The sequence below is a fragment of the Hippoglossus stenolepis genome, chromosome 23 (assembly GCF_022539355.2).
Source record: "Hippoglossus stenolepis isolate QCI-W04-F060 chromosome 23, HSTE1.2, whole genome shotgun sequence".
In the NCBI taxonomy this organism is placed as follows: Eukaryota; Metazoa; Chordata; class Actinopteri; order Pleuronectiformes; family Pleuronectidae; genus Hippoglossus; species Hippoglossus stenolepis.
In genome coordinates, this window is record NC_061505.1 from 12,674,292 (window position 1) to 12,689,702 (window position 15,411).

The 15,411-nt window shown below is 41.6% G+C and overlaps 1 protein-coding gene across 6 annotated transcripts in view; it reads left to right on the plus strand.

Annotated features, from left to right (window-relative positions):
• Nucleotides 1–15,411, plus strand: part of nrxn2b (neurexin 2b) — a 544,842-nt gene that overhangs the window by 87,752 nt on the left and 441,679 nt on the right. For 5 of the 6 annotated variants that reach the window (XM_035149292.2, XM_035149298.2, XM_047338920.1 and 2 more), the window contains exon 3: nt 2,668–2,697. The exons of the other annotated variant lie outside the window; for it this stretch is intronic. In XM_035149292.2, coding sequence (XP_035005183.1) covers nt 2,668–2,697 — 30 coding nt within the window. The remainder of the gene's footprint in view (nt 1–2,667; nt 2,698–15,411) is intronic. 6 annotated transcript variants of the gene reach the window in all.

Consider the following 15,411-nt stretch of genomic DNA (forward strand, 5'->3'; position numbering starts at 1 on the left):
ATTTCTCCTTCTGATTGATTTTTGGCTTTTCTTTGCCACCTGCGGACCTGTCTGAGGGTCTCCGGTCAAAGCAGCCTGTGAGGACGCCATATGACAACTTGCTGCCATTACTCTGTATGCCTTCCTCCCTTTTGCTCTGTCTATATTCTTTCTTCTACTCTTCCGTACCTTTTCTAGGCTTCCTCCACCATGCCATTGTGCCACTCTCCTTTTGCCTTCCTGAGCAGTATGATGCAGGGGGTAGGGTGGGGTTGGGGGTATTTGAATGATTTGGTATGCAGTGACAGCACCGTTCTGTTTCATTGCAGGAGCCTCCGCCTTATCTCCTTAATGGATTATGAGTAAGGGAACAAAAACAGAGGGAGGCAGAGTGAGAATGATTGGACTCCCTGCAAAGGGCCGGCAGGAAACTGACGGCATCCAGATAAATAAAACACTCAGCTTGTACATTTCCTCTTCCCCTGAATCACAGATGTTATTAAGAAAGAGGACAATAGAGGAAGCTTGTAGTGAAAAGTCATCAGAGCTTCCGTGCTCTTTGCATTCTGATTTACCTGTTTGCTGGTGGCGCTTCAAGTGTGTTTAGTGCATTCACGCTGGAGACGAATAGCTGGCCCCTGGTTGTGTGTTCATTTCTTTGCTGCGACATTGGATGTTATCTTTCTCCTCTTGGTCCACATAAAAAAAATAAATGAAATTGAATGTAAACTTATCAGTGAAACACCTCAGTTATCCCGGCCATGGTATAAATGTCAAAGCACAGGGATCTGAGTGACACCCCTGGTGCATTTGCTGAGTATGGAAGCTTCAAGGCAGAACACCCTTATGTGTTTCACTTAATCACTAATTCCAGTGCTGAATATTCAAAAACTGCAGCCGCCAGTGATGTGAATCAAGTCTGAAGGGTCTTTAAGGCAGAAATATTTTTCTTTTATCCGAGACTCGGGTTGATGCTGGTGACTGATGATATTCCAAACAGAAGTGAAAGACAACAGTCCAGCGCTGCAACACTGCACAGTCTTGATGCTGAAGGGATATTAAGACGTAGCTCTTTGCTAGTGGTACCAGGAGTGTTACGTTTGAAATGGTATTGATTAGGGGAAGACAAGTTGGCTTGAAGAGAGTCAACCTTTTGGGTCCTCTATGATGTTGAGATTTTTTGCTGCCTTGGGTTAAATCCACTTTGCTTTAGTCATTTGGTTCTTATGAGAATGAACCCTGCTTTAAGACCATGTTCACTCTTTGGTTTATTTCTCTATTTTGAGGTTTTCCTCAAATAATTTCCATCCACTAGACACGCTGCTGGATGTTTTATGGTTTTATGGTTTAATGGTTTTATGAAAACTGTCGGCAAAGTTGTTTGAACAGATATTATAATATTATCTTTCCTACCAGGCATTTATGGTTCTCTGCTTAGTAGACTTCCCAAACAGGTGCTCTTTGGAGGCTGAATGTAACATTTCAAACAGTAAGAGTTATTGTTGTGTGTTATGATGCTGTGTCATTGTGGATGCAAATGCTGCTGCTTTAGAACTGTTGTAGAAATATTCCCTTTCCTCCTCACAGACTAAGCTGGAGTGCGCATGTGAACACACACTCAACAACAAAGTTGCTCAGAGACAGTTGAGGTCTTTTGTTCCTTTTAGTGCGAGGAACGACCTTTGATAGGTTGAAGCTGCTCAGCGTGCCGCTTCCGCTAATGGCAGTTTTGACAGTGCTGTTGCTATTCCTCTGGGGACGGCTGCACCGCGACCAGTCTGGCTTCAGATGTGTTTAACCAGAAACTCGAGGTGTTTTGATGATGGCAGAAAGGTGCCACCTGCATTGTAGACTACTAAGAAATCAGGGTGTCAACATTTTCTTTTCTAATTCCAAATGTGTACCAAACTGTTTCATGATGATGTGAATGTCTTTGCATGTATGGCTTATTACAGTGTATGGAATGGTTTGTTCGGTGCTGTGGCCTGTTTCAGAGGTTGCTAGAATTCATCCACCGCAGCAGACGCTGATTGTGGACATCTTTTAAAACTATTGATTTGCAGATTTGCCAGATGTGTGCACAATAGCCTACAGTAAGCTAAATAACTATTTTAGGTGGCTATTGTGATGCTGTACTCTCACATCTGTGTCGGGATAATCTTTGGCTTTGTTTTATTTATTTTTTTTACAGACAACACAAAACATTTTATCCTGTAGCGTTTTCCCAGGTTTATCTCTGACCCTCTCTCTGTGTGAGACCCTGCAGAGCTGAGATTCTTTTTTGTGTGTAAAAATTTGAGTACAGACGAAGATGACGAATCCAGTCTGAGCCTTTTTCTGCCAAACAGTTCTTTGTGTGTTCCATAAGTACTCCAGAGGAAAAAAAAGCATTTGTGAGAGCAATAGCCTTCGGGGGTTGCGCCAAATGAAAATGCTTTTTTTTCTAAACCCCCCCACACCTCACTCAAGAAGTGTTTGCTTGTTTTCTGTTACTATTCGCTCTCTCTCTATACTCCTCTCTCTTTCTCGTTTTACCTTTGATTTGAACTCTGACATCCAAGTCTGCCCCAGGATGTCTGTCACAAACTGCAGTCCAACGTTGTGACAATGCTTTTTTTCTTCCCGTGCCGTTTATGACCTTCTTTTCTTCCTCTTTCTGTTCTTTTTTTCTGTTTTTTCCCTTTCAAGGTCTGGCGCACCTGACGTTAAACGACCAAGGTATGGGTTCATTCCTTTTTATTTTGGTTCTGGTTTTCTTTTTTTTTTTGAGAGGAACTGACTCAGCCTCTTCGCCCCCAGCCCCCTCTATACAGCCGCTTTCCCTCACAGTCTCCTCCTCTGCTTCTTACCTTTCCTCAGTGCCATATCCCTCCATTTCTTCCTAAAGTCTCCCTCGCCTTTTCGTCCCTTTGCAAAATCCTCCCTGGTTGCCGTACCCTTCTTCCTCTCCTTCCATGCTCATTTTTTTTGGTTGTCCCTCTTGCTCCTCCTCGCTCTCCCTGCCACCATATCTTTGTGCATTTCTGTAACCTCCACCAATGTGTGTCCCACCCCTTGTCCTGTCCTATGGCTAACGTCCTGGACCTTCACCTCTGACCACCTTTGACCCCGACGACCTGACCCGGGGCTGAAGGTAACACTTTTCTGCTATCCCTTCTGCTTGGGTTGAAACAAAGACAAGAAAAAAACTGCTGAATATATTGGAAATGTGTTTGTTGGTCAAGGAAAAAAAAAAAAAAAAATGTGTCCAGACTTCCATTCACTAACACTTCAAGGTGAAAGTGTTGTCGAATGTGCAGAGTTTCTCATCACCACTCTGCTGACATTCCCATTGTTTGGCATTCAGTGTTCTTAAAGGCCTGCGAGTTCCGATATAACTTAAAATTATGTGTTAGACTTCCTTGATATGGGAAGATGTGACTGCAATTGTTTGGATGTTGCTGTGTTATATTTGATGTGCATTTACAACACACATGCATATTGCACTACAGCTGTTTAATCTAACCACACACTCTTTCTATCTGACAGACCTTTGACCTTTTGTCCCCTTTGCTAGTTTTTCCACTTGTGTTTTAATCATAAGCACCGTTGAAAATGTCATGTCATTTTGTCTCCTATAACACCGACAATGCCTTTTAAACTAAACACAAAAGTCCAAGCCGACTGTTTTCTTTCCACAAAGTTCATCTGACCTTTCTCTGCCTCTGGCCTTGCAGTGAGGACAGTCTATAGAAAAAAGCATTAACGCAAAGATCACAAGAAAGAAAGGAGCAAGTGAACAAGCGCAATTGCCAGTCAATGTTCTGACCTTTACTCGTGTGGAGAGAGCTTCCTTTCTTCCATCAGTTTAGTCTGTGGCTGTGATTTGAGAGAGAAGCCCTTTACTTTGATTATTCTTAAGTTAGTGTCACATTATCTCAAGATACTCACCAATTGTGGGAAAAGCTTAACAATCACACTACAGCGTTGTCCACAAAACTAGATTCCATCTGGGGTGGATGACTCTGGTTGTTGAAGCAGTGAAGCCAGTCCCTGTGCACACACTTGCAGCATGTTCTCATGTTCCCCCCCAAATGGGAGGTACCGTAGACGGTGAAGGTCAAAGTTTCATCTGCCTGCTGACAACTACATGCCCATCACAGTTACTGCTTCTGTTTTGCTGAGTTCTGCCAGTATGTGGATAACCTTGATGGTCCATGCTACAGTGGGATTTTCCTCTAGCTATAACATTGGGTCTGTTGTCAATGCTGCACTCAGCTCTAAAATGAAGCAACCTTGCAGAGTACTAAATTAGATGTTATGAGAATCGTAAAAAATAAAATGTTTTTATAGGAAACTGGTTTGACAAAGTAGGTAATTATTAGTAGTATTATAAACAGTGAAGTGAACCCTGAAACGCAGTTCAGATTCCAACATTATACCAGTGCTCTTTATACAGTGGCGAGAAAAAGTAATTAAATCCTTTGGAATTATCTGCATTCATTTATCAATGTGTCTCAAGACATGACCGAGTCTTTATCTAAGGTACAATTATGAACAATACATTGTTACTGCTCACATACGTCATTGTATCGTTCTTGTCCATTTTGGATATATAATTCAAGGACAGTAGATAGTAGATATATGGTACTAGCACATTAGGTGTGGGGCACAACTATTTTCATGTAAAATATACCCTCTGACATTTTGAGGTGACAATACGGCATCTGCTGCAATGCTAACAAAAGAGTGATATCAGAAGACCATCCAGAATTCCATATTTGTCCAAGGTAATAAAAGGTTATATTGCAATCCCGAAGAGTTCAGTCAAACTGCCCATAAATGCAGATTTTGTGTGGTGGCTACTTTTCCATCAAGCAGGCGCCTCGCTAATTTGACTCCAAAGGGAAAATACAGATGCTCAGTGAGGTGAAAAATTAGCCCAGAGTAACAGTTAAAGGCTCACTGTTAGCATCCTAGTTCAGCCTTTACATGCCTTTAGAGCATGTTAGCTACAGCACAATGACACTCAACATCACTACAGGGAAAATGTTTTGTGCACTTAAAATAACTGAGGTTAAATTGGTTGGAAAGAACAAGCAGCATTGCATACGGTTGAAGAGGGTAGTGCATACACACATAAAAAAACATGGTTCCAAAGCTCCCGGTGGAGGGAGCATCTTGATTTTGGCTGCTTTGCTGCCTGTGGTCCTGGACAGCTCAACACCCTGGTGAGGAAAACTGATGTTCAAGTTTATCAAGGTATCATTCCTGATCATATCAGAGCTGAAGATCAGTAGAAGCCATGTTTGGAGAGTCCCAGTCAGAGCCCCAGTCAGAGCCCACCCCCTGTAGAGAGGCTGTGGACTAAACTCAGAGATTGGTTCACAGCAAATATCCTTAGAATATGTCTGATCTTCAGGCTGCTCTGTTGCTTGAAATAACGCTGAGTAATTTAAAGGAGGTTCAACCTCAACATGAAAGAAACTCATTTCAAATCACGCATGAAGCGTTTGTCTATATTTGTTACGTGCTGATGAAGTTTAGATTACACAGACACAAATTAATCCAGATTACCAGGTCATTCCAAAGGGTTAACACAACCTCTTCCGCCACTGCAGTTAATTGTCATTATGGGCCTTAGTCACTAGTGTGAAGAAATAAAGTGCAGCAGCAAAGCAAAATTAACTTGAGCAGCTGTCATTAGACTCCAAGCCTGTGTTCAATGTTCTAAAGTGAGAGAATGCATTTGATTCCTCCCTTTAAGATCAGCCATGTGTGTCAGTTAAAGTGGTGCCTGAAAACTACCACGGAAAAGAGTATAGCTTATACTGATATGTCACTTGAAGATGCCTTTTTTATTTAGATAACAATAAAATAGGTGCAGTTTAAATATTTTCACAAAAATTCATGCTGCCTTTTGATATTCCACATTTAAAGGGGACATAGCATGCCCATTTTACCACAAGTTGATATGGTTCCTTGGGGTCTTAATGAAATGTCTGTAACATACTTTGGTCAAACTACCACAAGGATCATATAAAACAGCACCCTTTTTACCCTGTATAAAACAGCCCTCCACAGAGTGACCTGTTTTGAGTGCCTGTTCCTTTAAATGCTAATGAGCCAGCTCCCCCCTCCCCCCTCTCCCCCCATGATTTTAAACGATATAAATTACATATTTGATATGATATAAATTATCAAATATGCATCCCATACTTTGTATTCCCCTTCTGTTGTCCTGGAGTTTTAATTTTCGCAATCACATAATTAAATGTCCCCTCTGCCCATCCACTACAAGCACACAAGCAGACAGAAGAGAGAGAAAGAGAGGTGGGGGGGCTATGAAGACCATCATTTACCCCGAACCCCGACATTCAACGGGTACAACAACAAGCGGAGAAAGCAGAATCGCGGGCTGACCTTATATATACAGTCTATGGGGCTGACCAGCGGAGAAATGCTCGTCCGTGTGAACAGCCAGGCGGCTGCGCGGCGAGCACGGGCGCTGCGCTGCCTGCCAGGGCGCTTCCACGTCCGGTGTCACTGGCGTAACTACTGTACCCGGCGTAACTACTGTAGGCGTACAGTAGAGCTGAATACTCGGAAGTCTTCCACACAGCTGGCAGTGTGGAAGACCGCTAGAGCAGCGCAGCGCCGTTCTCAGCGCGCAGCCGCCTGGCTGTTCACACGGGACGAGCATTTCTCCGCGCTGGTCAGCCCCATAGACTGTATATATAAGGTCAGCTTGCGATTCTGCTCTCGCTTGTTGTTGTACCCGTTGAATGTCGGGGTTCGGGGACAGTAGCGCTGAACACTGCGGAAGTCTTCCACACTGCTGGCTGTGTGGTGCTGACACAAATTCCAGCTCACGCACGGGAGAGCGAGCGGTCGCTCCCGAGCAGCTGCTGCAGCCTCCCAGTCCCAACAATCCAGACAAATGCCACATTGAGTGAATCGCGGGCTGACCAGCGGAGAAATGCTCGTCCCGTGTGAACAGCCCGGCTGCGTGCTTGGGAACGGCGCTGCGCTGCCTCCGTGTAAACCCGGCGTAGCGAGTGTGGGGGACGGGTGGGCCAAGACCATGTAGGGAGACTTCCAGTTCCTTGTTACGACACAATACCCAGGAAGCGCAATCGAGTCGCTCAAGCATGACGTTTCTGACTTAGACGAACTATAACAAAACGCGCGAGTGTTTTTCCCCCAGAGTTTTTGGGTTGGTAGACATGCCAGATACCCACATTAACCTGTAGAAGCACTAACAAAGTGGAATTTGCATGCTATGTCCCCTTTAAATAACTGTGTATCCAATAATGTAGTGTAGAGTTGAATGAAAGAAGGTTGTTTTACAGTATTTTACCGATTAACTTAAATTTAGTTTAAGTTATTACTTAGCTGTGACGGTTGAGTCAATTAAAATGAGGCCAATTGTTTTATATCATTTAAAATATTTTCTCCAACAAAAAATCCCAGCTTTGCCCCTTTTCTCTGTTTGACAGTACTTTACAATGACATCATTTGGGTTTTTGATTGGTGGTTTGATAAAATAAGAAATTTATAGATATCAAATTTGGTTTAGTAAAAGCACATCCTTTATCATAGTTTTGTAAGGTTTCATTGACCAGAAAGGGGATCTGTTACTCTAAAAATGATGCTCTGCTCAAGTAGTGTATCTTCATTTATTCCTTACTTACTCACCCACTGATATTACTACATTAGTATTTTTTTCACACATAGTTGCAAAGGAATACGCTTGGATATTTTTCTCCCTGACATTTTGGCCAATTTACTATCTATTCAAACCCCACTTCCACTCCAGAGCTCATTACAGGAGAAAACGTGCGCACTATGAAGGTTTCTCTCATTTTCTCAAAGCAACAGGTTTAACACTTCATTTCTTCTATGCCGCGTGCCACAAAGACAGAATACAATTTTCTATCCTCAACAGACATTCACTGCCACCAGCAGATGATTCATAACCATAATCCCTTCATCTCTATGCAGCCTCTGCTCTTCCTTCCCCCGTAACATCTCCCGTAACCTCCTGCCATTAACCTCAGATCCCCGTCTGTAGTCCATCCCAAACTGGGCCGGCTGTTTACTCCAGCCACACGCTCATAGTGAGAAGAGCACACATCGAGACGATAGAACATGCCAGAGGAGTGGGAAATCTGACATCTATCCATCTCCACCATCTCCCCCGAGACACGCCCGGGTCTCAACATCAGACATTCGGTCTCCGATTCGTCAGAGCATACTGTAGCTGTGCCTTTCCCATCAAATCTGCCATCATAAGCAGCAGGATCTAAAGTTGAAAGGTGCATGACTGAGACAATTTCTCAACTTTTTGTTTTAAAGAGATAGAAACAAGGTTTGGATTGTGGAAGATAAGGTGAGGAAAAACAGTTATTGAGAATAAATATAATATCACACACACACACACACACACACACACACACACACACACACACACACACACACACACACACACACACACACAAGTGCGCTGCTTTAATGTGCATGTGACTAACCGCATCTGGCTTCTGACTCCTGTACAGTACTTTTTCAAATTCTGACATTTAATAAATAGGCCACAGGCATTCGGATGTTTAATCCATAATTTTGTTTGGGGATAAAATAAAACGAGTCCTGTACAGGTAACAGTGTGTTGTTTTGGTTTCCCTCTCATCAGGGCTAACCACTGCAAGTTAAGTAAAACAAGGTACAAGGTAAATTACCTTGGGGGTGGATGCTATATTTTCAGTTCAAAGTAAAGTAGCTGATTATGCTTGTTCCATCAAACAATGCCCAGCCAGCCATTTATATTGATCACCCTGTAGCCAGAATTAATACAGTGTTTGTTCCCAGTGGACGGCCAAAACACATCTTGAAAGAGAAAAATCGATAAACCAATTTGGTAAAGGCGAGGACGTGTGACATGTTAGCGAATTAGATGATTTTCACCGTAGGATTTAGCCACTTCTCAGCTTTCCCTGCTTCACCTTTCCTGAAGTCTGTGCATTTCTCTGTGTGTGTGTGTGTGTGTGTGCGTGCGTGCGTGCGTGTGCGTGCGCACATGTATGTATCTGTGCATGTCAGGGTAGTCATGTTGTTAAGAAAAACAAAAAAAAGAGAGAGAGAGGTTTTGGTCAATGTTAACGATCAGAGGCAGGTGCCTCAGCCATCACATAACCAGGCCAAGAAAATCAATGTCAGTCTCCTCTCAAACCCAAGGCTGTCCTTCACTGCTGCAGGAAGGACAAACCCCAGGCTTCAGTCACTGCTGATCTCTATCTGCCCGCCCGTTGTACCGGCCCCATACATTTGGGGGGGCATGCTCAGAAAGCTAGATATGATGTGACGACAGCACATTTAACGGAGTGATTACATATAGTGATTATTGTTTACAAGCTTTGACAGACGCAAACTCTCTGAATAAAATAAAATAGGCTGTGTTTCTTGATAAGCAAAGCCCTTAATGTTAACATTCAAACAGAGATTACAGGTATAACTCACAAATTGAAGACAGTATTTCCAATCCTTACCCTGTACTCTGGTTTACAACACACACTGCTTTCATGAAAGAGGGGAAACACAAACAAATACTGGTACAAAGGTTTTCGTCTGCAAATTAAAATAAAGTTGCGCAGTTAATTTACATTTTTGAGTCCGAGGACAATTCAAGAAACAGTAAGGTTCTGCTCTTAATAGATTGTCATGTATTAAAACAAATATTGGGATGGTAAGTTTGGTAAGAGATGGAGTTTCAAGCTCAAGAAAAGCTGTAGCACAATTAGAGTAGTATAAAAGGAGGAAACCCTTTGGGCCATCCTCTGGGAGAAAAAGCTGCAAGAGAAGCCTGAAGTCAATGCACTACTGACCTTGACCTAATAATACGGCCATGCTTTTATTGTGACGGGTTGAACTTAGGAGGAGCAACATCAAATACATTCTGCACAATATTCATAAAGGTGGGGAATGGGTCAGAAATAGAGTCCCTTTGGATCTGGGGATTCTGAATTTGATTTAGAGTTTTATCGGTTGGTAGCTGTTAATGTTAATGTACCATCACAATGTTGGGACTCCTTTTACACTCTCAGCACGATGTCAACCCTTTTACTTTGTGTGCAATAGGGTCAAGTTTCATACAGGTCTTAACCTTTAAGTCACTGTCACTCTCCAGACAATGTGCATACACATTTTAAGTGAACAAGGTTTTTATTTTTATCCTGGAATTTGAAGTTTTGAACTTCTTAAAATTTAAGTTTTCAGCCCCGAGAATCAGTATCAAAATAGAAAAATCAGGTTTGACTGTGACTTGTCTGACATCACATTATTAACTCACTTCCTAACTGCACTGACCTTTATATTGAAGCAAAGCAATGACACGATGGGGTAATTGTAGGTTATGTTTTGATGGTGTTCTTCCACTCCTGCAGGGACATTAACTGAAGCTGTGAATATATGCATTATCACCTTGGTCCGCAAGCACAACTCAATTATACTTTACCATTAACAGTAAACAATAACAGTGCATCTGTCTCATAAAACTCAATTTGCAATTATATCAGCCGTCCATTTTACACTTTGTTGGTGTAGGTGTAGCCTATTTACAATGCCCAGCTGTCTCCAAGGTGTTCACATATCGCTCTTAACAGCAGCCCTGAAGCCATCTCAGCTCTAACAAACTAATTAAGGGCCCCTTAAATAAATAAAACTACCATTTCCAATAATAGGGGGGAAAAAGTGCACTTGAATGGCACTAAATTGGAAACATTTCCGGCCCCTTGGCTTTGGAATGGCGGACGATTTCGCCCACGGATCATTTGGTTTCCATGTGAATGAAGTCTCCTGCTGCCACCACGTCCTCCGCCTCCTCTGGAGAGGCCAGCACGGTGCATACTTGGAATCAAATTAACCAGGCCCTGGGAGATTGTCTCTTGGCAGGTTTTAATGTAGATCACCCTGGAGATACTGAAGTGAAAATGAAGGGAATATCCCGCCCGATCGGTATCTAACCTCGAATGTAATAGACTAGGTCCAGGTCAAGATAGCCATCGCTGTCGAAGCTCACCCAGCACAGTCTATAGAGTCCTTGGGCCACTGTGTTTGGTTTCAGTCTTCATACACTATTTTTATTGATATAGTAGACCAATAGTTGGCTTTATTTAATACTTATTATTTAATCCAACCCTTATATGTATTAGTGGAAAAGCATCTTCAAAATCCACTAGTACTAAATTATAAATAATAATACTATTTTAAATCTTACCTAAAAGTCTTTCTTTGCTTGCCCTGAGCAACACACATTTTGCTCTTGGTGTCCATTGCGCATTTTTCCTCAAACATTAGTCTGAACATTTTGCTCGCCTAAACATCACCACAATTAAATTAACTAAATTGCAATGTCCTTTTTCTGTTTTCATATAAACATGGCTTCAGATTATCTCTCTTCTCAGAAACCCATCAACACATGTTCTTGCAATAAATAACAGACTATTGCCCCCTTTAATTCCACTATAATTAAAATCTCTCCAGGCCTTATTTGAGCCATGGAGACTGTTTTCTCCTCTAAGCTACGAGCTTACTACTCAGTGATATGCATTTGTACATGTAAGAGCAATACACACACTAAAATGAAAAATACAGCACAGAGCCATATTAACACACTGTCAGTGAAATAGCTCATTGAATTAACTTTGGCTTGAGATGGTGGCAGAGATAAAACAGTGCTCGTTACAGTATTATTATTATTTTTGTAATTACAGTGAGGATAATGGCACAAATACAAAGGCCTATCGTTGGTACAATATTAAACCCACAAAAAAAAATAAAATGGGCCAGAGAGAAGGCATGCAAGCCACAATGCAATTGTTGGAGCTATATTAGAACATTTCCTACTGACAAAATGCCAACATCTCAAGGCAGTGAAATGTACTTGATATTCAAATTATGCGCTGTGTCTTACTGATTACTGACTTAGACAGACAACTTTTTAACTTTTCCCCCCAGAGCTTTTCTGAGTGCTATGACTGTTGGCGCCGCTGTCACAAAGACTGGATTGTTTCCCTTGTCAGCGTTATGATAAAAACACACGTTTGTATTAATAAGCAGGCAGGTTTTGTTACTCACTGATCCAGAAGGAATAATACCAACCAAATGTTGGTTTTGAAAGCGCTCAAGTCCCGGAGCTCTCCCTGAATGCCCGTGCAGAGTTTTTTTCTTCTTTTTTCTATCACTCCCTCTTCACCTTCTTTGCCTCCTCCAAAAATGATACTTTCCACAGTGGTTGTTCCTCCATTCACTATTTCTGAGAACAGTTACTGAAGGCTTACCCAAGTAAAACAAAAGTACTGTCGTCTTGCTCAACTGCAGATGTGTGTCCCTTTGTGTCGTAAATCAGGCTTTGCGGATGAAGGCCCGGTCACACATGTGTGAATGCAAAGCGACTATCGCAGGTCAAAGTTTAACAACATTGTTCTCCATGCATAATCAAGCTGCAGATTTGCTTTGCCACAGGAAGCAGATGTTTTTTTTCGCCTCCTCACTCGCACAGGTTTGAATTAAATGGAAGGCAAAATATGAGTTGTGAACATGCTGTTATAGGCAGCAAAGCAAAATGCTGATGATGTCAGTATTCTAAAGCTATCAAATTGTGCACTCAATGTTTCCTTCATATTTACTTAAAGCAAAAATAAACGTCTATTGCCATTTAAAACAAATGTTTAACCATCATAATAAGGGATGTATTCTTACTTAGGCGTTTTATGGCAAAATAAATGTGTGAAACAGTGAAACAGAATGATGAGTAATCTTTATATTATAATGTTTGCATTATCCATACTGCAAACAACTCTTTAAAATGTATATATCAACACACGTTTTCACTGAGGTTCACTGACGTGTATATGATGGGTTAAAGTATCATATAATGATGATAGTGGGACACCTCTGCGATGCTATGGCACCTGAGGAGGTGAGAACTTGTCTCGTCACATTTTCCCATTTGTTGAAGTTCTTTCTGACAGACAAGTTCCACTGCATCTCCTGCCAGGCAACATCAATTTCCTCTAATTTTAGTGGGTAGCAACAGGGTGCAGTTCTGCCACACCAACTTCCAAAGCTGTGCAGCATGATTAATGATAATCAGTAACAATTTAATCACACTAATCTTACAGCAAGTAAACATATATTACACAAAGAATAGTTCCTCCATTTCTTATTTTATACTGGTAAAACATTTTTTTCTTTTCAAATGGTGACCTATCTCAACAACTTAACCTGAATTCATTCATTCCATCACCATCAATACAACCGTGGTGTCCTGCTTGAGCCAAAGGAGTCCGTTAGCATATCCATGACGGTAATGGGGTGTTTGTATTCAAATCAAAGTGTGATCACTAAGTTTAAGTTTCGCCGGTTGCATATGTATATTTCAGAACATTTTCCTAAAATCTTTTATTCACCGTTTAAACCTTTCAAGCTATCATGTAAAACATTCAGCAATAAAGCTGAATAAAGCTTGAATTAACATTTTGCTAAAGTAGAGACAAAATTAATATTAGATGACAGTTTAAATATAACCTTGTTTGATCTTAAACAAGGTTTAAGGTGCCACCAAGTACACTCACACGTTATGATCTTCTCCATACATAATCATTCTTCCTCATCGTGTGTCCCGCGGGATCGTCATTTAGAATCTTTGCCGTGACCTCTTCCTCCCTGCTCAGCAGCCTGGGCATGGTGGGCTGTCTGGCTCAAAGCCTGCGAGGCTACTGCAGAGACATTAGGCCAGGATGACAGAAGCTCTCACACAGGCAAGAATTTCTCCTGACACAGCAGCAGTGTAAAATGGATGGAGCCTCCACAGCAGCCTGAATCTGCTTAACACAGTCCTCACAGCCATATAGAGAAACGCCTGAGATGAGGAGATGTATGGCTATGGCACTTTTGTGTGAGACAACTCCAATTATAATATTGAAAAGGATGGGAAAGAGGAGTTTTCAAAGCAAAAATGGGAATACATATAGTGCAGGTATTTCTGTACCTGACAAAGATGATATGCAACGGGTTACTTTATGATATTTTCTTATTAACAGGTCAGCAGTGTGCGTATGGGTTAATCCCAGTTAATGGCGTAATCACAATCATGAGGCTAATGCTGATTGACAGGTTTGGACTGAGGCCACCCTGTCTGACCTTCAATGGGTCCCTTGGGTGAAGCGAATGACAGAGTGTGAGGTGTGTGACAGTCCCAGTCCCTCTGCACCCCCCCCCCTCCCTCTCTGAGATTGATTGGAGGCCTGCATTGTGTTTCCAAGGCTAGTCACGCCTCATTATTGGCAGCTTCACTTAAAGAAAGTGACAGGACACGTCATACAGACAGAAAACTCCCACTTTACTATGCAGCGGGCACACGCAGCCAATTCCCTCAACTACAATGTAGATGTTCTCTCCTGGACCCTCATTTCAAGCCATTAAATTCAAATGGCTAATGCCGAGATAGCAGAAGCATATCAGAAGAAATGTCGGATTTAAGTTTTGACTACTATCACCATTTCACTAGAGAAATAAACTCATTGCAGTTTGACAAAACAGTGAAAAACTAAGGGCAATCAGAAAATACAGAGGTTTCCATCTGTTCAAAGAATTGCAAGAATACAGGCATGCGAGTTTAACTGTGAGTTTCTTTCATTTTGTACGAGCAGCATAATGCCTGGAGAATAGATGTAGTAATTTAATGGCACCCTCTCTATTGTCCTCTCTTTATCTTCCCAGCCAATCAGTCCACCTTGACTTAAATATGTCTGGCGGATGGCAGAATTCACAAGCAGGTCGTAAACACTGTGGGTTGGCTCTGAAATCCCATCTCGTGAATTGGTAATTAAAACACAGATTGTAGCCGTATGGCTGTGCACAGTATGACATATTGTGTGCTATATCCACCGAGAATAGAAATGGTTGGCGTTTTTTAAGAAAGACATGCTTGCAACATCCAAACTGCATTGTTTTACAAATATTAAAATCAGAATTTAAGCAGATACAAAATAAAAATTGAATATTTTATGAAGATAGATTTTGTATGATGCTTAAAAAGCTAAAGTAACAACAGACATGACTCAAACTGTGAGCACTTATGTGAACCTTATCTGTGTGAAACAAGTCTGTCTTAACAACCTGTACACATAAAGCTTTTTTGTAATACTTTTGAACCCATTTCCACACAGTGTGCAACAAATCACAGTAATATTTATTACAGCCTGCAAATTATGAAAATGGTATCCTCAGTGAGGGCAAATACATATTTTGTGATGCTAATTTCATCGTCACTTATTTTATATTAATTTTCATCTGTTAATCTAATACAATCTGACAAGCTTTTAAATGTCACGTAAATTACTTCCAAGGCCGTGGGGGCTGATGTGCTTGTTGGCACAGCACAATATTTAATGT